The sequence below is a fragment of the Malaclemys terrapin genome, chromosome 22, assembly GCF_027887155.1.
Source record: "Malaclemys terrapin pileata isolate rMalTer1 chromosome 22, rMalTer1.hap1, whole genome shotgun sequence".
NCBI classification, from domain to species: Eukaryota; Metazoa; Chordata; order Testudines; family Emydidae; genus Malaclemys; species Malaclemys terrapin.
In genome coordinates, this window is record NC_071526.1 from 8,171,954 (window position 1) to 8,196,255 (window position 24,302).

At 52.7% G+C, this 24,302-nt stretch overlaps 1 protein-coding gene and 1 long non-coding RNA gene across 2 annotated transcripts in view; one reads left to right on the forward strand and one right to left on the reverse strand.

Annotated features, from left to right (window-relative positions):
* LOC128827907 (discoidin, CUB and LCCL domain-containing protein 1-like) overlaps nucleotides 1-24,302 on the reverse strand; it is a 62,239-nt gene that overhangs the window by 36,841 nt on the left and 1,096 nt on the right. Inside the window, exon 2 of the mRNA XM_054012125.1 lies at nucleotides 9,984-10,205. Coding sequence (XP_053868100.1) covers nucleotides 9,984-10,205 — 222 coding nt within the window. The remainder of the gene's footprint in view (nucleotides 1-9,983; nucleotides 10,206-24,302) is intronic.
* LOC128827909 (uncharacterized) lies at nucleotides 15,381-23,482 on the forward strand. The gene is made up of 4 exons (XR_008443116.1): nucleotides 15,381-15,464; nucleotides 16,367-16,599; nucleotides 21,778-21,905; nucleotides 22,966-23,482. It is a non-coding gene; the product is annotated as an uncharacterized LOC128827909 (long non-coding RNA).

A 24,302-nucleotide genomic window follows, 5' to 3' on the forward strand; every position in this document is an offset into this window, starting at 1 on the left:
CAACTGCTATAATCACTAAAGATCAGAGGACCCAATCCTCCAACCAGCTCAGGTTGTACGCTACATATGTCCGCTTTTGACCGACCACCCCCAGCTCCAAATGCCCTTCCTTCAAGCTTTGGGGGAGTTTGGATCTGGGTCCAAACTTTGTGGCTCAGACTCCACTCACAAGGCAACATATCACAAAACAAGAAGCTGCAACATCCAGTCTAGCCAAGCTGCACTGAGCACAAGACCAGAGATGGGATGGGGGACAGAGGGGCTTTCGGTCATCTTTTCAGCCCCCAGATCCGGGAGCCAAACTAGGAGGACTCAGACCACAAGCGTAAATCAGAGCAGCCTTAAGGCTGCTCTAATTTAGTCAGGTGCTCACGGCCCCCGGGTCTCTCCCAGCAGCAGGGGATTGCCAGCTATAGGGACCCTCTAGCCTTGCCCACTTCTCCTGGATGTGCTGCCTGCACTGCTACGGTGCAGCAGTTGGAGTTGGGCTGGGGGTCTGGCTCGCTATGTATATATTGCTGTGATTCATCCGAAGTGGTGCCGATCACTAGCCAGAAGCGACATCTGAGTCAGAGTGAGTGAATCCCACATCCTCATCCTGCTCGAACGGCACTTCCGAGAGGCCTCTGGTTTCCCAAGGACAGGGCCAGTGACTGGAAGCCCCTCTTCCAACCACAACACTGACCTCGTCCTGTCCTCAGCCCCTCTCCCACTTTAAACCAACTTTTCCACAGAACTTCCCAACCTGCTGAGCCCCGAGGGGCCTTCCCAGCTGTGCCGGCAGAGGAAGGGAGCAGACTATTGAGTTTAACCCTCTACAGTTCACAGCGAGCGATGACAACCGGGATTCCTGGACCTGCTCCAGCATGTTGGGATGGAGAGTCTCAAAATGCATAAATCAGGGCCCAAATCCTGCCAGGTGCTGAGTGCCCCCAGCTCCTGCCCTAGTCAATGGGAGTTCATTGGTACTAATGTGGCATCCTGGCTCCGTGTGTTGTGTCCCCCTCTAGTGGCTGGTACACATGTAGGAGAAGAGTCTACTACTGCTAGTAGCTAGGCAGAAGCTAATCCCTGCATAGGCACCGACTTCCCCTCTGCCCGGTGGGTGCTCAACAAACCCTCAGTCCCCCCCCTCCCCCCAACGCTGGCCCTGCCCCTCTTCTTCCCACCCCAGCACCGCCCTCATTCCACCCCTTCCCCAAAGTCCTTGCCCCTGCCCCGCCTCTTCTCCGCCTCCTCCCCGAGCGCGCCGTGTCCCCGCTCCTCACCTGTCCTCCCAGAAAGTCCAAAGTGCCACCAAACAGCTGTTAGGTGGCTGGAAGCGCTGGGAGGGAGAGGGAGGAGCAGGCAGGCGGTGCACTCGCGGGGGTGGGGGAGAAGGAGGCAAGGAGAGGGGAGCTTGGCTGCCAGTGGGTGTGGAGCACCCGCTAATTTTTCCCCGTGGGTGAGCCAGGGCTGGAGCACCCAGGAGTCGGCGCCTGTGAATCCCTTAGTTCAAGTGGTAGCAGCTCAGGCTTCGGGTGAGGCGTCCCAGGTTCTAACCCCGTTGCTGACTTTTGGAAGAGTTCTGGCTGCTCAGCCCCTTTGAAAACCAGGCCCTGCCCTTGTCGGCTGTACAACTTCCTTTCCTGCAGCACGGCCAGGTGCTAGAGCTACAGCTTTAGGCGCCACTCTTGGGTCCTTCTGCGCCCTGCCCGTCTTGATCTGCTTTGCAAGCTACGCGCCGACTCTGGGGGCCAAATCATTCCGGTCTCAGCGACGCCATTCCCGACCCTGGAGCCGCAGCAGCAGAACTGCAGACTTTGGCCCTCGCTCTGTACTTCTCCAACAGCCCCGCGCGTCTGTATTAGTTGTACCTAACCCTGAACCTTCTGGGGCAGAATGCGTGAGAGTGTGGGTATACGTACGGGGGGCGGGTGGGGATGCACGTCTCCTGCACACTCCAGGATGAACGGCTGGCGCAGCCAGCGTGCACCAATCCTAAATAAACTGTTTTCGGTACTTGCAGTGGCCGGGCAGACAAACTGCTAATCCTCCCTCGGCACAGAAACTTCGCTCAGGAGTCAAGCAAGGGTTGTCGACTCCCCCGGCTTCCTCATCCCCATCCCTTCCTCTAGCCACGGGGAAATGGGGTTGGCTGTTCTTCTTATGAAGAGACAGTCACGTGGCAGCCCCCTTACTGGAATCTACAGCCACACACAATGTCTGGGAACTCGCCTGAGATGTAGCGTTAGCTGCCTCGTATGGGGAGCCCCTTGGACCACCTTGTGTGGGAGCACCAGAGAGCGGGCTGGGCTGAGAACAGAAAAGGAGGCCGGTGGCGCTTTAGGAATGGCAGCAGGGGCTACTGCAGCTGTAACCTGCACACCTCGTGGGTGGGGTGTTCTGTCCCCTCTCGTGGCACCGAGACCACGTAGGGATGAATGAGTCTGCTCTACAGTCTGAGCTAGGGGCCACGTGGCTTTTAGCTCGTGCGGTAGAGGCTCATGCATTTAGTTCCGGAGGCCCCAGGTTCGATCCCGCCCACCGATGACTGGGGTCTGTCGGTGTTACACAGCTTTAAGGTCTGGAGTGCTCTGGCTGGCAGGCTGGTCAGCCGGAGGCAGGATCATTGGAGGGGCTCTCTCTGGTCTGTTCTTCATTGCATGTGTCCAAAGGAACCCAGGACACCACAGCTCCCATCTCTCCCAAGAGTGATTACACTCTTCAGATTTGCTGGATGGTTCCCAACGGAGGCTGCCGGATGCTGAGCTCTAACCCTGGCCCTCGTGGCAGTGGTTATCTGCGGCTGGTGGGTAAGATCTACTGACGGATCACTCCCTCCCATTCTCTCAAACCTACCCCCCACAGCGCACTGTGGCATTCTCCCTCCAGCTTGACGCTCTACCAGAAAGGTGACGTGCTGACGCTCCATGGAGATCATCCGGCGTGGAGAAGAGTTGGGATTATTAAGGTCGGAGCCCAATGAATTGCAAAGTGAGTTCACTAAGGAATGTCCCTCTGTGGCCAGCGATCACGTAGTTGCCAAGAGCTTTGGTGATGGGATAAGATGGCCAGTGACGGACATAAACTGCATAGCCAACCAGACCACCTTAAGGACCTAGCCAGAGATGGATTCGGGTTGCTCTCCATCTGCAGAAGAGGCTACCTCCCTTTGGGACTTGCCATGCTGGAGGATGGTTCAGCACTGGCGGTGGGGAAGGCTGACTCAACTAGATCTTGTCCAGCTTGGATCCTAGCTTGCCCTGCTGTTGGCATCACGGCTCTTGCAAAGACCAGCTGCTCCCCGAGGCCGGAGCGCGGTGGCATGAAATCTCTCATTCCACACCGCTTGCCTCAGTTGTGCGGCGTTTGCCAGCGGTGTAATTTCCCACAGCAAACGAACCCCAACCATGCTGAGGAGACTGGAGCCAGAAGCTGCTCTCCTGTCCCAGCCGCACGCATCCTGCCGCTCCGAGCCCCAGCTCCGGCAGAGCTTCCGCAATCAGAAACCCTCTGCAACCAGCTGAACACGACACGCAGCCAGGAAAGCTTTGCTCCAGACTAAAACTTGGCACAAAAGTTCCAGCCTGGGAGCAAGGATCTGTTTTATAGTGTTTGTGCCAGTCGGGAACAAGAGCCAGTGGGGTGAGCTATAGGGGCGAAAAAATCCATGCAAAACTTACGCTCTTGTAACCAAAACATGGCTTCAGTGGAAAGGCTGCACTGGTCACAGGCTGACCGACTGGGCCAAATTCTTTGCTGGTGTACATTAGTGTCTCTCCAGCTCTATTTAGAGGAAACCAGTGACTGTAACCCAGCGTTCCCGAGCAACCCTACAATAACAAACCGCAGCGAGGTGCAGCCTCGGCCTCCCTGAGCAGCCCTACAATAACAAACCGCAGCGTGGTGCAGCCTCGGCCTCCCTGAGCAGCCCTACAATAACAAACCGCAGCGTGGTGCAGCCTCGGCCTCCCTGAGCAGCCCTACAATAACAAACCGCAGCGTGGTGCAGCCTCGGCCTTCCCGAGCAGCCCTACAATAACAAACCGCAGCGTGGTGCAGCCTCGGCCTTCCCGAGCAGCCCTACAATAACAAACCGCAGCGAGGTGCAGCCTCGGCCTTCCCGAGCAACCCTACAATAACAAACCGCAGCGTGGTGCAGCCTCGGCCTTCCCGAGCAGCCCTACAATAACAAACCGCAGCGAGGTGCAGCCTCGGCCTTCCCGAGCAACCCTACAATAACAAACCGCAGCGAGGTGCAGCCTCGGCCTCCCTGAGCAGCCCTACAATAACAAACCGCAGCGAGGTGCAGCCTCGGCCTCCCTGAGCAGCCCTACAATAACAAACCGCAGTGTGGTGCAGCCTCGGCCTCCCTGAGCAGCCCTACAATAACAAACCGCAGTGTGGTGCAGCCTCAAGGCTCGTGAGCCACCCTACAATAACAAACCAGTGTGCACGTGCCAGAAAGAAAGGGAATTTTTAAAAGTATCACAAAGGAGACCAAATTCCATTTCAAGATATTATCAACAGAAAGAAACAACCCATGTCCAACGGAGCACCCCCACCCCAAGGCACCCCCCACTCTGGAGAGAGAGGCCCTTGGAGAGCGATCGCTCCTCTGTGGCCCAATCTCTTTTGTTGGGTAGCTAGATCAGGCCTCGCAAGACGCATTAAAAATATACTGGCCACAACCCACATGCAGCGAATGGCTCCCTGATTTGTTACCATATATAGGCAGCACAGCGGGGAGGGGGGAGATGACACCGGAGCCCAGGAGGCTCCATCCCAGGGCTGTTGCGAACAGCCTGTGAAATGTCAGGAAAATAGCAAGATCTTTCCAATGGTTTTAAAAAAAAAAAATCTGTCTTCCTCCTGCTGCTGTGAGTGTGTGAATCCACGGCCGGAGCTACATGCAGTCTGCTGTCCAGGACAGCACGTGCGACTTTCTGCCACTTCTTTGCTCTCCCAATCAGTGGGGGCCCTGCGGCTGCTTTAACTCATGGCCGCCTGCAATGGCCCCCAAGGCCCATTGCAAAGGCTGGGGATTGCTGGAGCGCAGCCGGCTCCAGCCCTGCTCTCCTTCTGGCACGGCCCCGTGCTGGTGGCAGTGGGGTATGCGGCTTACAGCTGGCTCCATGCCACCAGGCGGATCCCCCCCTTCATCAGAGGAATGCCCACTGGGCGGGGCTCAAAGCAGCCTGGCCCAGGGCCAAGAATCTAGCCCACGGACTTTAAAGAGAAGCTTGTGCCTCCCTCCCGTGCTGGAATTTGGTGCTCTAGAAAGGGAGCCCAGGCCCTTGTGGGGCTGACTGTCCCCTTGCGTTGCACCACGTGTCGCCATTTACACCTGGGCAATCTGAGTGCACCTGCCCCAGTCCGCTTTATACTCACTTAGGACAGGTGGAAAAAACCTCACAATGGACAGTTAAGAAATAACCTACCCAGAGCAGAAAACGCTTCCCAGCTTCGAGCCACTGATGACTGGCTTTGCCCCGAAGCAGGGTTTATACCCGGTTCACACTGTTTGTCTTTCGAATGCAGCTGTGGATTTTACATTTCTGCTCACCATTCTTGGCCTCGGTGAGATCCAGTGGCAGGGAGTTCCACTGGCCAATCACACATCGCAGGAGAGGAGTACTTGTTTGAAATGTGTTTTGTATTTTCATTATCACCACGTCCTCTATACAAATGTGGGGGCTGGGAAGTGATGATCCCCAGCTCCCCAGATACATCACAGGCCAGGTTTACAGCATGTTGGGTCCGGAACTCCACTTAAAATCTGCCCTTAAGAGTCACAGTGGGAGCTGAGCACTTGAAAATCTGGCCCTTATTTTGGTGCCTAAAGGGGCACTGATCTCTAAGTCTGTCTATGGTACTTATGTGGCTCTGCTACCCTAGTAGCTGTGAACCTCACGATCTTCAATCCCCTAGGAGGCAGGGCAGTATTACTTGCCCCGTTGCAGAGATGGCAAACCGAGGCCCAGAGACACTTAGCCCAGGTCACACAAGAAGCCCATGGAAGAACAAGGGCTCCAAGTCATAGGCTAGTCCCCTAACCACTGAACCATCCTTCCTATCCTCACACCCTGGTACTATTGCCCTGTCAACGAGGAGAGCAGGCCGGCCCTGCCGGTCAGGTCACGAGTCTGGGACTTGGGCACAGTCCCCACTCTGCTACAGATTCCCGGTGTGACCTTGGGTTAGTTACTTAACCTCTCAGTGCCCCTTCTGTGCAATGGGGATGATCGCATTGCCCTAGGCGCAGCGGTGAGGAGAATCCATTCAGGACTGGAAGGTGCTCCGATACTAGGCATGGGAGGGCGTAGAAGTACCCGGGGGGCGGGGAGAGAACTTGTGGTGGGGAGGAGACTGAACAGAAGGGGTTTTTAGAAGAGCCCGAGCCAGGAGAGGTAAAGCTTTAACTCCCGCGTGGGTCGTGCCCGTTAACCCTGGGAGCTCTGCAGTGGCTTTAAGCGCAATCGGGGGCATTTCGAACTAGGAAAGAACCCAGGCGGAACGGACTCTTTTTTTTGGCAGCAACGGGGCCCTTGGCAGCTGCGTGTGGTTCTTGCTCCTAAACATTTACTCAGCAGTTCACACGGCGTGAAATGCGCCGTGCCAAGAGAAACAGAGCGGCAGAGGTGACCTGCAAGGGGAGAGACGTTGAGTTTGTGCCCTGCTTTGCTCCTCTGGGCTGGAGAAAGGGCTGAAAAGAGGTCACCCCCCACCCCCACCCCTGCTTGTTCTTTACCTTGGAAATACTAATGGCTTAGAGGGATTTCAGGTGCAGGCCCTGGGACTAACCTGTCCCTGCCTGGCTAGCTTCATCCCATGCAGGAGCTGCTGTATTCATGGCACTTCCCTGCGAGGAGCTCCAGCGCTAGGAGCGTCCGAGTCGCAGAAAATGCAGCTCGGCGTTCATGACCCCTGCCAAAGTGGGTAGCTGCCAGTACAAACCGGCATCTCCAGTCTCTCTGCAGGCAGAGGAGCAGTATGTGGCCCCCGCACAAGGCGATGGAGGAGGTGGGTGCGTGAGGTGAGGACCACGTACGTGGGCGCTGGAAGACCCATGGAGTCTACCCACCAATGGAGTTGCAGCGGCCTGCACAGCACAGGGTCAACGCTGGGCTGCTAAACTCGGGGCCGGATCCCCCACGTCCAACTTTCACAGCTGCCGTCGAGGTCGCTGGGGGGGGGGGGGGGGGGGGTTGCACGAAGGGTGGTGTGACCTGGGGCAGCAAGGCCAATGGGTCGCCGCATTCTCTCCTGGGGGAAATTGGAGCAGTTCCATGGAGGCCAATGAAGCTGCCTTGATTTCCCCCAGTGGAGGACTGGGCCCCAAGCCCTAACAAGGGAACCTGAATTACTGGCTACCAAATATTGAGTAAAATACCATCCCGGGGATTTGTCCTTCCTCTGAACTCTCCCCAACAGGGCTAAATACACTGGGGGGGAGAGAGCTCTAGAGAACAGACTATAGGAACAGTCCTGGCCCTGGGGGATGGACTCAGTGATTTAATAGGCATTTTCCATCTCCCATTTCTATGGTTATTCAGAGACGCATTTGATTCCCTGCAGCGACCCTCTCCTGCGTCCCTTTGACTGAGCACAATGGGGCCCTCTCTTCGCTGTGCACTGAGCTTCCTGGCTGCTTGTCACTCTGTGCCTCTTTGTCAGGCAATTCCCTTCCTGCTTCAGGCTGTGCCACTCCGCGGTTAGCTCCGTTTCCTCTTGGCTCAGGGCTGGTCGCCTCCCCCTCCTATGGCCTGGGCAGCCTGTGTAGATCAATCTCTGATAATTTTCATATGACTTTACATTGTGCCTCTTCATATAACCTTGTGGTGGGTCTACCCACGTGTGACCTCTGTTTTCATGGGACTTTGTATCAAAGCCTCATTTAGAAACTTTGCATGGCCCTTGGTATAATATTATAGCCCCTAAGGATAGAATAAGATAGAAGAAAAATTTCTTTTTGCTAGCATTAGAACAAGAGCTCCCCCCCCCCCACTCTTAATCAATTGCCCTGTTGAATGAATGAGGTGTGGATGAGCAAGGCATGGAAGGCAGCACCTCCAGACAGCCTCAACTGTTGGAGAGGGGCTGGGAGCCAGACCCAAGGACAATAAAACGTGTCAAGTGGGCTCATTAAAGACAAGCAGACATACTGACGGCCTCGGGGGTTAGAAGCAAGCACCTTCTTTTGGAAACACCCTCTTTGCAGCACTGGGACAACACTCAAAAGAAAGCAGCACAAAGGACCAATGGACACAGACACAGAGTTTGAATTTGGTATAAATTTGCATAAGAGAAAAGCTGGTATAAAAGTAAGGTGTCTTGCAGAGGACCCCGGGTCTCGTCTTGTCAACATGGGAGCATCGATCCGGATCGGCAGAAGCCCGGCTCCACCCCCTCCCCCATCTAACTCACCTGGCCAGTGAAGTTAAGGGGAGCAACTAATTGGTAACAACAAGACGGAGTGTGTTTGTGTGTGTGTGTGTGAGTGTAAGTGTAATATATTATATGCATATAATACAGTGTTAATGAATACATGTATTACTAATAAATGTGGCGTTTTGCCTTATTCCCCCTGAAAAGATCCTGTGCAGTACTTTAAGTACAACACCTGTTGCATGAGGGATCAGATTCCGGGAAGACATCCCCCTGGCAGAGATTTCCAAAGGTTGTTTCCCCCTCCCTCTACAAGGATTTCTCTGCAGGCAGCCGCTGCTCTGCCTGGCCGGTCAAATCCCTCTTACGTCCATTAAATCTTCCCCCCGAAAATCCTAGCAATATTTGGGCAATTTCTCAGCAGACAAAGTTAATCAATTTGCGGACACATCTGTTCCCATCCCTGCACCCTTTCCCCTCTGTCATGATCCCCACGTCCCATATAGCTCCTCTGTAAAATAATTAAAAAGCCAGATTTTCTTGATCTTCTCGTCAGCTAGGATTTTGCGTAACCCTGGTTACAATCCTTCAGTCGGATCTGAGCCCCACGGGGCTGGGGAGGGGTCTGTTCCCAATTGCAGGCTTGAGACCTGGTAGCTCAGGCCTCGAGATTGCTGGATCGTGGCCGGAGGTTGCAGGGCCACGCGCTTTAGCTTGGAAGCTGGAGATACCTCGGTCCCACTGGGGGCACCTGAATGCCAAAAGGCAGCAGGACTGGCAGAACGGCACCGGCCGGTGGGGCTCAGAGGTCAAGCCACAGCCAGTGGGTCCATATGCTGTGTGTCACTGGGTGCCTGTCCCAGGCCAGCACCCGCTGGGGTTCTGGGCAGGGCCAGTGGGGGACTAGACAGCTCTGTCAAGGGAGAAGGGGCACCTTCTTGAGTCCATGGGCTCCACCCCGAGCCTGGGGGATTCCTTTGGACAAGGCTGGTGGGTCAGTGGGGATTGCACCAAGGGTTCTCTGAGCTGGGCCGTTGGAAGCAGGACGGGCCGTACCCTATCGGTGCATCAGGCGCTGAGACCCCTGGAGTTTGGCATCTTGCCAAACACCTGCTCAGGCAGAACCCCCTTGAAATGAACAGGCGGCGTAGGGAGCTGGTGGGCCAGGGACTGGGTCTCCCTCCCTGTTTGCCTAGCACTGAGCACCCTCATACACTATAATAATGGATCGAGAGCCTACAGAGCAGGCTGCAGCCCCGCGTAACACTGGGATTCTCCCCTGCGGGGGCTTGCTCACCCTTAAGGGCTTCCAGTTCTCCTGCAGCCGTGCTGCATGCAGCCAAGGGGTCCACACAGCACAAGCTCCCCGTTCCTCTCCATCCAGTCCTGCTCCCTGCATGGATCCCTGCTGACCCTGTGCTCTGGGCATGCAAGGGAGTGCATGGCCTACCCAAGCCCCGCCCTCCCTGGTACAGCACTGGTTCCACTTCGCCTGTGGAGCTCTATGCCCACCGAGGGAGGCAAGGAAAAATCCCCTCCGTACGCCCTGCAACGTGGTGCTTTGGTGGCTGCCTCTGCCCGAGCAGCGAAGGCTGTGCCAGGGAAGTCCTTACCGCGGCTGGTGCCATTGGAAGGGGAGGAGAGCAGCAAGAAGCCAGAAGCGCAGCGTTGGGAGGATTCGATGTCCATGTCCCCGAAGGCCAGGAGGAGAGAGCTCCCTTCGGCTGCCTGGATCCTCCACTCGCAGGCTGTGTGATTGGGATACGTGCCAGGGTAGTTCTTGGAGGTCAGTGTCCCGCTGTGAGGCGTCAGCACGGTGTGACCACATCCGTCCCCTGGAACACAAGGAGGCAGGGTGAGATGCATTTCAGACACCAGCGGCGCACGTGCCTCTCTCAGCTGATACATCGGCCGTGAGGCAGCTCCATCAGAAATGGCCCCTGCGGTCCAGACACTAACTGACCCCTCAAAATCAAGGCGCACCCAGAGTGGGGCACTGGGAGCTGATTCTTAGGCTGCATCCCTGACTCTGCTGTGGACTCACTGAGCAATGCCAGGCAAGTCTGTGATCCCGCCGTCTCCAGCTGGGGGTACCCCTGACTTCCAGAGAAGCTGAACATCTGGCACGCCGGCTGAAATCGCACGAGCTGTGCATCTCAGCACTTGGGAAATTCAAAAGTAGGGGTTTCAGAGGGGTAGCTGTGTTAGTCTGTATCGGCAAAAGCAACGAGGAGTCCTTGTGGCACCTTTAGAGACCAGGTGCTCCTTGTTGTTTTTGCAAAATGCTGGTCTTAATTTCTCCATGGTCTCAGTTTCCCCACCTGTAAAATGGGGATAGTACCATCCCCCAACCTTGCAGGACTGTTGGCAGCATCAATTCATCAGTGTCTGTAATGGGCTCTGGTAGCTTTGGTGGAAGGTGCTACAGAAGATCAGAATCTGTATGATTTATTAGAATTATTAATAACCGCTAACCTCTAAGGACTTGTCTACCTGGGGAAATAGCCCAGAGTAGCTCATATGCAGAATTGTTGCAGCTGTGTTGGTCCCAGGAGATTAGAGAGACAAGGTGGGGGAGGGAATATCTTTTAATGGACCAACTTCAGTGGGTGAGCGAGACAAGTTTCCGAGCTACACACACAGATCTTCTTCAGGCCTGGGAAAGGTGCTTAGGCCGTGTCTACACTAGCGAGCTTACCCGGCATGGCTGCACCAATGCAGGTGCGTCGCTGGAAGGTCACTCATATGCTGCTCACTGCTGACGGGAGATAGCTCCTCACCGACAGTGCTGGGCACATACCACGTATGCTGGCGAAACGTATGTTGCTCCGGAGGGTGTTTTTTTTTCACACCCCTGAGTGACATACGTTTTGCTGGCATAAGTGGTTGTGTAGACATGGCCTACAGGTAGGTAGCAAAAGTGCCATCTACCTTTCTCCTCTTCAGATGCATTCAGCTACAGATTTCAGGGCTTTTAAAATCAGCTTTAAAAAAAAAAAAAGTCGTTGGAAACGAGTGCGTGTGAATGAGAAAACAATCCAGTAACCTCACTCCTGCCATGTCTATTTGGACGCATGTCTCTCTAATCAGGGGTTTGTCTACAAATGTTATTTCTTGTTCCAAAAGACAATGTATTGCTTCATTTCTCACCACACGTGTGAGACCATTGCATCTGCTGTTTACCTAATAGGTTTTATTGTAGAATCGTGCCAGTCATACAGTTTCACGTTTTTAGAAGGTCTCTCTATAAGTCTATAATAGATAACTAAACTACTGTTGTATGTAAAGTAAATAAGGTTTTTAAAATGTTTAAGAAGCTCCATTTAAAACTAAATTAAAATGCGGAGGCCCCCCGGACCGGTGGCCAGGACCTGGGCAGTGTGAGTGAAAATCAGCTCGCGTGCCATAGGTTGCCTACCCCTGTGATAGACAAAGGATAGGAGGGGAAACTGAGGCATAGAGCAGCAAAGTGATTTGCCTGGCAGAGGCAGGAATAGAACCAGCGTCTCCTGACTCCTAGTCCACTAAACTGCACTGCCCCTTCTCCCATACCTTTCACCCCACAGTACGCTACAAACTTCCGTTGCTATGGAAATGCAGCCTTCTTTGGGGTGGGACCATACTTGCCTAACCTCAGGCGTTTGGCCTGAGACTCAGCCTCTGATTCCCCTCTCGGTTACGTTTACACTCAATGACTTCAGCAGAGCGATCCCTGATTTCCACCCGTGTAAGTGAAAGGAGAGTGAGGAGGTCCTTGGGCTTTTGCGGGGGAGTCCCCGAGTTCTCAGCACTGCAGCTACGTGGGTGTCATTTGGACCAATTCACCACCGCATTACCCCAGCCTAACTCCCCTGAAACCAATGGACATCCCCTCCGCCATTGAATTTAATGGAGTTACACGGGCACTAAAGACGAGTAACAGAGTGAAGAATCGGGCCCACTGCGTAAAACAGAGGAGGACGAGAGAGAGGGGTCTGGATTAGACCAGCTGGCAAGCGAACGCTCATTGAACTTCCAACTCCCACCATTCTCTAGAGTCATTTAAAATATTTTCCTCATTAAACATCTTTTTCTGGGTAATTTTTCGGGCCATAGGGCCAAGAAAAATCTTGGGAACTGGAGTGCGGGGAGCAGCCAGCCTGAAAATCCCAGATTTTTCAATTCCCCACTGCGGCCAGCCATGGGTGAGATAAAGAAGTTGGATGATCTTGTAGCTAAGGGACTGGAGCTGTGCTGGGACTTGAGGGCCCTAAACTCCATCCCAGAGTCCCTGTGCGGCTTTGGGTAAGTCACTTAGGGCGAGATTTTTAGAGCTATTCGCTTCTCTCTGCCTGTTTCCCCACCCACCCTTTGTCTGCCTTGTCTAGTGAGACTGTGAACTCTTAGAGGCAGGGACTGTCTCTCACTCCTTGTCTGTACCGTGTCCAGCACAAGGGGGCCCCAGTATTGGTTGGGGGCCTCTAGGTCCTATTGGAATGCAAATAATACATAGTGAAAAGAAGTCGCTTAGGCTTGGCATGTGATCTAAAGGGTAGGGCACACAACTGGGAGTCAGGACACTGGGGTGAGTTCTTGGCTGTGCCAATAAGCTGCTGGCCACATAGGCGCCAACTCCGTGGGTGCTCCGGGGCAGGAGCACCCACGGGGAAAAATTACTGGGTGCTCTGCACCCACCGGCAGCCAAGCTCCCCTCACTCCCCGCCCCACCACCTCCTCCTCCCCTCCTGGGTGCGCTGCATCCCTGCTCCTCCGCCTACCTCTCAGTGCTTCCTGCCCGGTCGCCACCAAACAGCTGTTTGGCAGCGTTAGCACACTCCAGAAGGGAGCGGGAACACAGCACACTCAGAGGAGGAGGCGGGGCTGGGGATTTGGGGAAGAAGTTGGAATATTGGCAGGGAGGGGGTGGAGTTGGGGCGGGGACTTTGGGGAAGGAGTTGGAATGGGATTGGGGCTGGAGGCGGGGGGGGATCAAGCACCCACGGGACAGTGGGGAAGTCGGCGCCTATGGCTGGCCGGCCACTTTGCTGCTCTGCGTCTCTGTTTCTCCTCCCACCCTTTGTCTGTAAATTCTCCAGGGCAGGGCCTGGCTCTCGCTCTGTGTACATACAGCACCGAGCACAGTCTGATTTTGATTGGCGCCTGTCGCTGCTACTGTGATACAATGATAAAGCTGATTTGAAGAGCTCTGGAAACGCTGACCTGGCAGCTGTTTGTTTTTGCCACCATCTGAAAAACTTAAAACCACACTGCCCTTGCTCCTTCTAGCTTTCTCTCCAGCAGCACTGACATGCGGTTAACCAAAATCAGGAATTCTATCCCTTCATACATCACAGCTCTGCCACCAGGCGCGGATCACAGAAGAGCTTTTCTGTGCTCAGGGTAGGTGTAGATACCATGGGCCTAGGAGAATGTTAACAACACTATCCGAGAAAGCTAGTTGGCTCCCTCTTGATCTTTGCAAACTGAGTTTGGCCCAATGAAACAAGACTGGTCACTTTCACATCCCATTCCCGGTCAGTTTCACTTTCCGGTTCTCCTGCACTAGCAAGCTGTTGTGCTTGCTTGGTTTCCCAGCCCGACAGAGAAATGCTTCCACGCAGGGAGAAAAAAACCTGATTTGGTTTAAATAATAACAATGTCTAAAAGCCCACAGCAGGAAAAGCCACCTTCACGGCCTGATCTGAAGTCACTGGAAGTTTTTCCATTGATTTCAAGGGACTTGGCTCAGGCCCTTGTCCCTTTAAAAAGAGGAAACAAACAATTAAATAAACAATTTGGGGCTTACACTAAATTGACGATGCCCCTTAAAAGCGAAACTTAAAGAAGAAGGAGGGAGGTGACCAGGGTTCTGCCAAGATGTTCTATCGGGGGCTCTTTTCATCAATCACAGACCGGTCCTGGCCAATGGAGGCTGAGTGTGGTCTCTGGAGTACAAATCAAGTGCTTCTGATCAGGAGGAGAAAAGACTCCATTATCCTCGCGCAAACGGGTTGGTTGTTTATTTCCGATAACGCTGAGGCTGCTGGGAGCTCATGAGCCAGGCTGCTGTCCCCGCCAGCACACCTGCTTTTCAGCCCCAGAAAGCCCCCAGTTTTGCCAGCCACCCCCTTGGCAGCCCGTGGCCTGGGGTTGCTGACTGGGGCAAAGCCTTTAACAGAGGAGCCACTGTGTGGCCAAATATCAATTAGGTCCCTTCTCTTGCTTGTCAGCTATTGTGCAGCCTGCATTTCAAATGCGGCCAAAACCAGCCATCCCCATCTACTGGCATCAGGACAAAACGGAGACGTTGAAAGCGTCCCTTTGCCTGCTTGCTGTTTCCTTTGCTTTTCTCGGCCTCTCGCAGGGAGATGAGACTCCCAGCGCACACAGCTTGAGAAAAACCTTCCCGCAAGAGCCGCTCATGGGAGGCCGAACTATTATTCTTCACACATCGGCACGCACTCGGCTCTTGAATGCCAAAGCAGGAAGCTCCCGGGGTCCGGAGCGACCTCCGGCAGCCCTCGCGACACCATCCCGCTGCGAAGGAGGCTGGCCAGAGGGAGAGGAGCGGACAGCTGTGTTTTGGACAGCGCTGCGTTCACAAGCAGACGTAGGGCTTGATTGTAGCGTCGTGGAGTGCGGGTGACACACCTGTCCCTCATTTCCTTGATCCGTCTTAGGGTGACCACCTGTCCCTTATTTTAAATGGTGTCCCTGGACCATTTTTAAACATTAGCTGAAGCATATGATAATTGCATTGTATACTAGAGGACAGTGGAAACGTACAAAAATGAGAGAAAAATCCATGATATGGTAAAGGAAATGTTGTTTCCCTAAAATGTCCCTTAAAATAAAGTGTTGTCCCTTATTTTTCATGTGGTTTTCACTTATTTCCATCCAACACAGGTGGTCACCCTACATGGCATAAATCAGGAGTCACGCTGCTAAGCCGATCTCTCCACACCTCATCACTATGGCACTTCCCTGGCCAGGAGGCTAACATCAATTCTAGGGGAGTCAACGCTGCCGTTCCAAGTTCAGATGCCCAGAGTGGATTCCCACAGCTGCTAGAAGCAGGCCGTACCTGTCCACCCCAGGGAGGGAGGAGTAAACGGGTGTGTTTTCCCTTAGAAAAAAATAGCTTGCAGAGGTTTACAGTGAATTTGGAGCAAAGTCCCTGATTTCCCCACAGAACAGGGAAAGTCTGGACTGTTACAAGAGGCAAGCTCTCGCCTCCTGCCTAGCTGATGAGCCCCCCACCTCCCCCGGTTGCTAGGCCCGGGAATCGCTAGGCAGTGTTCAGCCTCCTCCATGATTCATTGTGTCCCTCTCTGTGAGGGAGCGGCCAGTGACGCTGGTTTATGTGCGATGGACTCCTGCCCACGAGGCGCTGAGCTCAAACCACCATCTCCTTTCACAGAAGCCTGCGAACGGCTGCCAGATGGGAACAACTGCTGGCCACGTCCAATCCCGCAAGGCACTGCCAGCGCTTTAACCAGGGGCTCCTCCAACATGGCCATCTCCCCCCTTAGCCAGTGAAATGCCCCGGATGGACGCCAGGGGTGTGCGTAATGCAGAGAAAGGGGGGTGAGGAACTGGGGAATCCAGTTTAAAATGCTCTCGCCCCACCCAAGGGCGAAGGCAGCAGCTCCAGGCAGAGTCCTCCAGGAGCTTGCACTTTGTTGGCCATATTTATACAGTGCCTCTAAAAAAAAAAAAAAAAAATTCTGGGCGAGATCCTTGACCGGTGTTAGCCAGTACAACGCCCCTGACGTCAGCAGGGCTGCATTGATTTACACTGCCTGAAGATCTGGCTCAAGCTACGTTGCTAATCGTGCCTGTTTTGCAGTGAAGGGGCACTGGGGGGGAATCCTACAGTGACAGATCTGGCAATGTCCTGCACTATCTTTGGGAGATCTCACTGTATTAAGATGGTGGATCATTGTGGGCTGGGGATTATCTGTAATTCCACGGGGGAGGAAGTACAGTGTGGGGTAATGCAGACAATTTCACTCAGGTTCTAACACTTCTACGGAGGCACCCTCACCTGGAGAGACCTGCATATATTGGTTCAGACTGGATTCTCCAGAGACCAACGGACGAAGAAAGGACTTTTGGATGAACAGCCTGAGTTTAAACTGACACCGGGCCTTCTTTTTGATGCAGCAAATGGACAGATCCTTCTGTCCAAGACGGACCCCCATCCTGACACCTGCCGGAGCTTAAGGCTGGAGTAGGGGGTGATCTCTGGTAAGCTTATTAGCATGCGTGTCGTTTCTTTGATTGTTTTTATATGTTTTCTCTGTCATGCTTTTACCTTAAGAATAAATGTGCTTGCTTAGAAAGAGGTGTGGGGTAACTTAGAGCTGTGGGCAATGACCTGGTCATTGCCTTTGGAGAGAAAGCAGAATGCAGATGCAGGCCTTTTAGGCAGTCTGGCTTGCCAGGGATATCACAGTGCCGGCAGGGAGCTGTGAAGCCTGGAAAAATCCCAGTGCGGAGGGAGAGACGGGAGTCCCTGCCTAAGAGGGGTGAAAGCTGGGGAGCCAGGAGCCTAGAGCGGGTGTCTTTGTTGGACCACAGAGAGGGAATACAGGTGCAGTAGCCCTGAACTTTGACGTTTCCCTAGGAGAAACATTGGTTGAGCTTTTCAAAGCCGATGGCGTGAGGTCCCCACATGACCCCCATTTGCCAGCCAGTGGGGGCCGCTGAATCCCCTCGCGGGCTTTGCAAATCTCAATCACTGGGCCTGATTCCCCTCTGCATTGCACCCTGCGTTATCACCGGCACCTGTGCTCAGAGGGGGTAAGTGGCTACCACCAATGCATTCGGATTGAGTAGCGTTCTCCACCCATGCTGATCAAACGTCAACGATTAGCACATGGTGCAAGGGGGCGGCCAGCCAGGCTCTTCCTGTCTGCCATTTGGTGCAGACTTGGCCAATTCGGGGGCACGGAATTTGCTCCTCAGCAGTAGATTTCTGGATAAGGGGGAAAAGCAGGAGGTGCGGTGACATTCCCACTACCCACCTGGTATTTGTATGGGAAAGTCCTCTCTAGCCCGGCGGGCTTAACAGAAGCCAGAGGTTTTGGGGAGGGAATGGGGGTAACAATTCCATCAGAGCAAGGTAGGTGATCTCCATCATCCCTTTATTTAGGGGGTGGAAGTGTTACCAGGGAGTTAGTTATAACCGTAACTAGGCTGAATCAGACCCAGTGCCCTAGAGGGGAAAGTCTCCCTGGTCCATTCCCAACCTCAGCTGTCAGGTCACCCCATCAATTTCTTTTTGAGTTAACTGGAAAAAAAATCAATGTCATTTTCTCCTGACGGGAAGCATGGTACTTACGGGAATTGCTGACCTGCTGCACAGATTGAAGATGCAGATGAATGGGATTAATGTCATAGGGTTCGAGTTTAATCAAGACTCAGGGAGCGGGCGAGGGTAATCTGCTTGGCCAGCGTGATGCCAAAGTACATCCAAAGCGCGCTGCGGATTCTGGCCGTGCGCCGCTGTGGCTGTGTTATCCGCTGCCTTCCAACTCCCACGGCAGGAAGCAGTTTTGTTCCAGAGTAAAATGCCTGGAGGGTATTCATAATCCAATAAAGAGAATGGCCGGGGGGGGGGGGGGGGGGGAAGGGAGAGAGACAGCAAAGGAACGGTGGCAAGAGATGTCCAGTTTGTGGACACTCGTGTGGGGGCTACCCAGCCACTGGCTTTGAGAAGTCAGAACAGGCTAATGTGGATTCACCGGTGTTGGAGAGGACCTGGCTGTCAGGGGCTGAACAAACCCACTTCAGCAGAAGACCAGAGACAGGCCAAGGGACGCAACTTCACACTTCTTTTTTCATCCCCTTACAACCAGGCCCTCCTTAGATACCAGGGACACCCTATGTACTGCAGCTCCGTGTCCTAGAGCAAGTCAGTGGCGGACTTCGGAACAGAACCCCGGAGTCCTAGCTGTGCCTTAAGCAAGGGATCCAGTTTCCCCTTTGCGGCCCGTGTTCAGACAGCGGAGTGGGCAGCTCCTAATCTGGGGGGAGTTTCTCCCTTGTTTGGCTTGGCTGCAGAGGTGCAGGGTTGCTTTTGGAAGAGCAGTGGTGGGACGGGAAATGGAGGTAATGGTTAGAAGAGCCTCCGAAGGTTAGAAGGGCTGGCATTACCCCTCCATCTCTGCCCCCACCCCCCCGAAGATCCGGCTGCTGCAGCTCAGAGGAGGATGAGGAGAGAGGGCCAAGAGGAGATTGGCCTGGGAAATGAAGCCCTCTGTAAAAACATCCAAACCCTCCCTAACGCACATGCCAAGCACACATGCCACAGATAAGCCGAGCTCCACACTTGCGGCCGGGGATTTAATTCCAGGACTCCGCTGCTTATGAAGATGCTATCGGGTGTCTGATAATTGAAAAGTGAAAACTAATAAGGCATTTAACACTTGGTGCCTGGGGAGCCCTGCTGATTAATTACACCCCACTCTCCTTGGGGCTCCGGGCCTGTTGTAACTGGAGCAGCGATCATGAATAGTCCTTCCCCTTCTGAACAGCTGGTTAGTTTCACTACGTTCATGCCCCTTCCCTTTCAGTAGTGCGGTCTAGTGAAAAGAACCCTAAATTGGGAACTGGGAGAGCAGCTTTCTATTCCTGGTTCTACTACCGCTTGCTCAGTGACCTTGGGCAAGTCCCTTCATCTTCCTATCCCTCTGTTTCTTGTCCCACTGATTGTCTCTCTTGTCTGTTTAGACCGTGAGCTTTTTGAGGCAGGGGCTGCGTCTCTCTGTGTATGTACAGCTCCTAGCACAATGGGTAGAGCTCTGCATATCTGCAGACCATTTTTGCGGATAGTGGATCAGATGCAAAAACAACCACGTAGGGCTCTACTCACTGGCGGTGCCTGGCCTGTGGTGTCCAGATTGGGCCGCCCGGGGGCCACAGCACGCTCGGGGCCAGCAGCCAGTGGCTGGGTGGCAGATCGGAGTCAGGGCTGTTCAGCACCCGCTCACCACGCTGCCTCCTGTCCAGCAGCTCGGGCCCCTCGAGCAGCGCCAGCATCCTCACCATGGCCTGGGCTCAGCGATATCTGAATTTCCGGGGACTAGATGGCTCAGGAGACAGGCTCATAAGCCGTTACTGTTCCCCTATAAGACACCAGATGCAGCCGCTGTTAGCCAGGAGTGAAAGCTTTCACGAGAGCTCATCTCTGACCCGAGTTTGGTGGGTCTCAACCCAATTCTTAGCGCGTGCGTGTCCGCATCACACAAACCCACTGACTGACAGAGAGACCACAGTCCAAATGGGCCCTGGAGACTGAACTCTCCTCTTATGTCTACAGGTTAGGGACGAATGGATATTGGTGGGGTAGGTTGGGGTCTGGCAGCCTCAGCGGGGGAGTATATCCCAATGCCCTTACTGTGCTGGTACCTCGGCTCCTTACTTCCTGCTGTAACTGGGCCATTAGAAATGACACAAACATTCTTCTCCCCACAAAGAGGGGATTTGCGGGAAAGGCTCTTTGTGACCAGAGCTTAATCATTTCCTGCTCCTCTCACCTGCCCCAGTCATCCATTTACCTGCTGCCTCTGGAATGCAAATTTCCTCGATCAGCCTTGTGGGGTTTGCAAGGGAGCAAGCCAGTGAAAAGAGTCCATCAGCTGTTATCCAACAAAGGAAAGGAGCAATTGTCTTTCAAAGCATCCAGTCATCTTCATCCTTTCCCCCTTCCATAGGGGTTTCCACCCAAGGAATCAGACAAGGGATCCAACCCTCCCAGCTCCTGTCAAACCTTCCTGCAAGCCCGCCTTTTCATAAGGAACATGTGCACCCCCAACTTCCCACCTGCTGGACCTGCCTGCAACACCCATGATGATCCCGTCTCATACCTTCCCAAACTGCAAAAGCTGTGGAGCTATGGAGGAAGCCGGCGGAATTCCCAGTTTCTGCAGAATCCCGATTCCCACGCTCTGAGGGATATTTTTTCCTGATATGTAAAAAACTCTAATTGAACTTTTTGCTTTCCCAGCACACTTGCATCTTCCTGGGCATATTCAGCAGGAAAACACTTTCATCATGTTCCGCAGATTCCTGCCAGGATATTTGCTACAGGACGCAGGAAAGGCAAAACACAACACTGCATCTCACTTCCTCTTGGTTCCAAGCTACAGCATCAAAACCAGGCAGCATTTGCATTCTGTAAGGCCAATGCTAGATGTCTATTGCCTCTCTGTGTGTTTGTGTATCGATATAGGTTAATGTCTAATTTATTTATTTCCAAAGGCTTCCTTTCTAGGAACCAGTTAGTGCCACAAATATTTAACCCTGAAATCAGCTTACAGCTTTAAAAAAGAAAACCAAATACAATTTACATGGAAATATACAAGAGAAAATGCCCTGTTCCCTTAATCTGATCCTATTCGGAGGACTACAGAGTACTCTTAACTAGAGCTGGGCAAACTGTTTTTGGCCAAAAACAAAACAAACAAACAAAAGCAGATTTGGAGACCCTGAACTATTTTGCAACTTTATGTCAATTTCACCAAATTGTTCATGGGGGGGGGGGGGGTAACCCCCAAAATTGAAACTTCATTTTAACATTTTCTAAACTTTTCCATTTTTTGGTTTGAAATGAGTTTTTGTTTAAAAATGTCCTTTAATTTTATTTTTAAAACCCTCAAAACTGTCTTAAAATGCTCCGCATCTAAACCGAATGTCATTTGACCACAAATGAGTTTTTGTTTTTGACTTTTCAGCAGAACTGAATTTTGCAAAATGTCGGTTCAACCCAAAACTAATTCCCCCCTCTCTTCCCCCCCCCCCCCAATTTTTTTTGGATTGACGGTGAACCTAAAAATCTATTATTTGCCGATCTCTACCCTTAATCCATGCACAAGATGCCATGGAGGGCTGAAATCTCCTGCTTGGCGCATGTGTTTCATATCAAACTCCAACCAGGCTAAATGAAATTTGCAAACCTTTTCATGATTATGGGAGACCAAGCTGTGGTCTAGGGAACTGATCACAGCACAGAATCAGGAGACCTGGGTTCTTGTCCCACCTCTGCTACCGATTCGCTGTGCAACCTTGGGCAAGTCGCCATCCTTCTCTAACTTTCCCCCGCTGCAAAATGAGATGATGCTACCCATTTATGTGAAGGGCTTTAATATCTATGAATGAGAAATACTATAAAGTGCAAAGTGTTATCAGCATGGTTGTAGGGATGAAATCACATAAAATTCACTCGCTTCACACAGTTACCAGATGAATTTCACTGGAAGTATTTTTGGGCTCATCCCACTCCCAAACACACCATGACCCACAGTCAGCAAAACCTCTGTGAACTGATGCAAACAGGGGAAAAGGGATTTGTATGAATCGCTGCAAACTGAAACCTCTAAGATTTGCCCAGCTGTTAACCATAAGCTGTTTATATCTTCTTAGCGCTGAATTCAGAATCAGGCCTCATAAGACTACCGGTCCACAGTCCCGGCTCCATAGCAAAGTCTGCAAGATCCACATCGTGCTTCCCCGAGGCCCTGGGGTCAGAGATGATACCGTTTTCCTACAAGGTATTAATGTGCAACATGATCACTGTAATGTGGGCTGCCCAGTCTAAAAGAGCTGATAACATCACTGAGCAGCTGCAGTGCACGCAGTATAGGTGGAGAGGGATAGCACTGTTTGATATTGACGCGGTTTCACAGTAGAGTCCTGGAAGGGTAAGAGATTGGGGTGTGGGGAAGAGATCATTACATCTGTCCATTGGAGGGGGCAGAAAAGCACATTTTCTAGCTAATTCATTCATTTCTCCCTTACACGTTTCCTTCACACTTGTGTTTTCCCACCATTCCATCCAGCCTGTTCCCAGTTTCCCCACTGGCTTCTTATAGTAACATCATGACAGCCCCTGACTTGAGATTTGGACGGGTATAATTTACAGTTGCTGTGGCTTAATTATCTGAGTCTACAAATGCTAAGTCTCATGAACTTTCTTATTATTCAGCTAAACTAAATCAGTTCCCCTCCCGCAGAAAAAAAGAAGCCACACAGCTTTTATGCAGCTCCTTTCGATGTAACGGGGTGGCCTGTTCCTGTTTCCATTGAAATCAAAGGGAATGTAGGGCCTGATCATGCCAATGGAAAGCCTCCCACTGACTGGAGCAGATGGGTACCCATGCCTACCAGTGCCAGGCCAGATCCTGAAAACCCTTACCCATGACAGGAGTCCTTATTCACAGGAGGATCTATCCTGAAAGATGCTCATCACCCCCCAAAGACTTAGTGTGAGTGGGGAAGCACTCAGTAATCACCGGATCAGGCCCACAAGCAAGGAACAGCTGCTCACAAGATCAGTCCGTGGGTGTTAAGGGGAACAGAAAGGGGCTTATGCAATGGCCACCAAGTTGGCCGACACCCTTGGGATTGAGCCGGGGAGCAGTGAACACACACACTGAGCGAAAGCACCTGCCGCACGGCTGTAACAGACTCATCTCCTCAGTGGGTCGGCACAACACACACTGCAACACACTCACCAGTGGGTTACACTTGTTCCCCTTTCAGGGAAGGGTTACAGGGCCACGTGGCAGACTGTTCCTGATGGCATTTACGCTCTACTCCTTCTACTTGCAGCTCTCAAAACACTTCACAACCACTTCTTGTATTGAATGAAGCTTTGACAACGTGCTTGGGCCGTACAAGGCCCAAAGCTGAGCTGGTCCCTGCCCCAAGGAACGTGCTATCCAAGAGACAACCCCCGAGGAGACAGGACATGCTGGGAGATCCAGGGAGGGTGTTCGCTTTGCGGTTTTCTCTCCTTAGGTGTGCTGATGTCTTTTGGGCAGTCTCAGAAGAAGTGAGGTTTATGAGGTCGCTGAATGAGGGGAAGGTGAGACCTGGTACCTGGCTTTGAAGGTTAATCGCATCTGAAGGGGTCGGGCAACACTTAAGCTATGTCTACACCGCAGAGCTGTGCCGGATACACCCCAGTGTAGACAAGGTGTGCACCGACAGAAGGAATTTTTCTGTTGATATAGGAACACTGCCTCCCTGAACAACAATTGCGATGCCAAATCGGCAGCCCTGCGGCTGCACTGGGCACTTTCTCAGCATAGCTATGGTGGCTGGGGGCGGGGGTGGTTTTTTCACACCCCTGACTGATAGAACTAGGCCAGCTTCTGAATCTGGCCAGCTTCTGCTGTACAATCACTCACTATGGGGTATACATATTGGTCACATGTTTCATTCCCATGTGTCCTTCTATAGCTGTGGTTTTCAAACTTTTGTACTGGTGACCCCTTCCACACAGCAAGCCTCTTATAAATTAAAAACACTTATTTATATATTTAACACCATTACAAATGCTGGAGGCAAAGCGGAGTTTGGGGGTGGAGGCTGACAGCTCGTGAGCCCCATGGAATACCCTTGCAAGCCCCTCAGGGGTCCCGACCCCCAGTTTGAGAACCTGTGTTCTGTAGCTTTCATTCATACAACACACTGAAGAACCTCTGGGAATATCCACATCTTAAAAACCAATCAGTGTAGACTGAGAAAGAAGCATTAATACGCAACCCGTGTCTAAGCAGCCAGACAGTCAAGTCCTACATGTGCATGAAAATGGACAGCAAGACACACACTATGGACTTCAGCCTGAGGTGCCAAAATTCCCGTTGAAGCAAACGGGAGAGTTTTGGAGGAACAATCATGCAAAAGCCAGAGACAAGTATTCTGATCTCGTACTCCATATCCCCCATGAATATACACAGGCACAAGTGCACACACATCTGTGGGGTAACAATTACGATCCACTGAAATTCACAGGTTACCGGATTGTGCCTCGTTAGCACTGACCCCCCACTTGGTATGCCAACTCCCAGCTTTTCACGGGCTGTAATATTTATACTGCTTTCTGTATTTGTCACTCCATGCATCCCATGAAGTGGGTTTTAGCCCACGAAAGCTTATGCCCA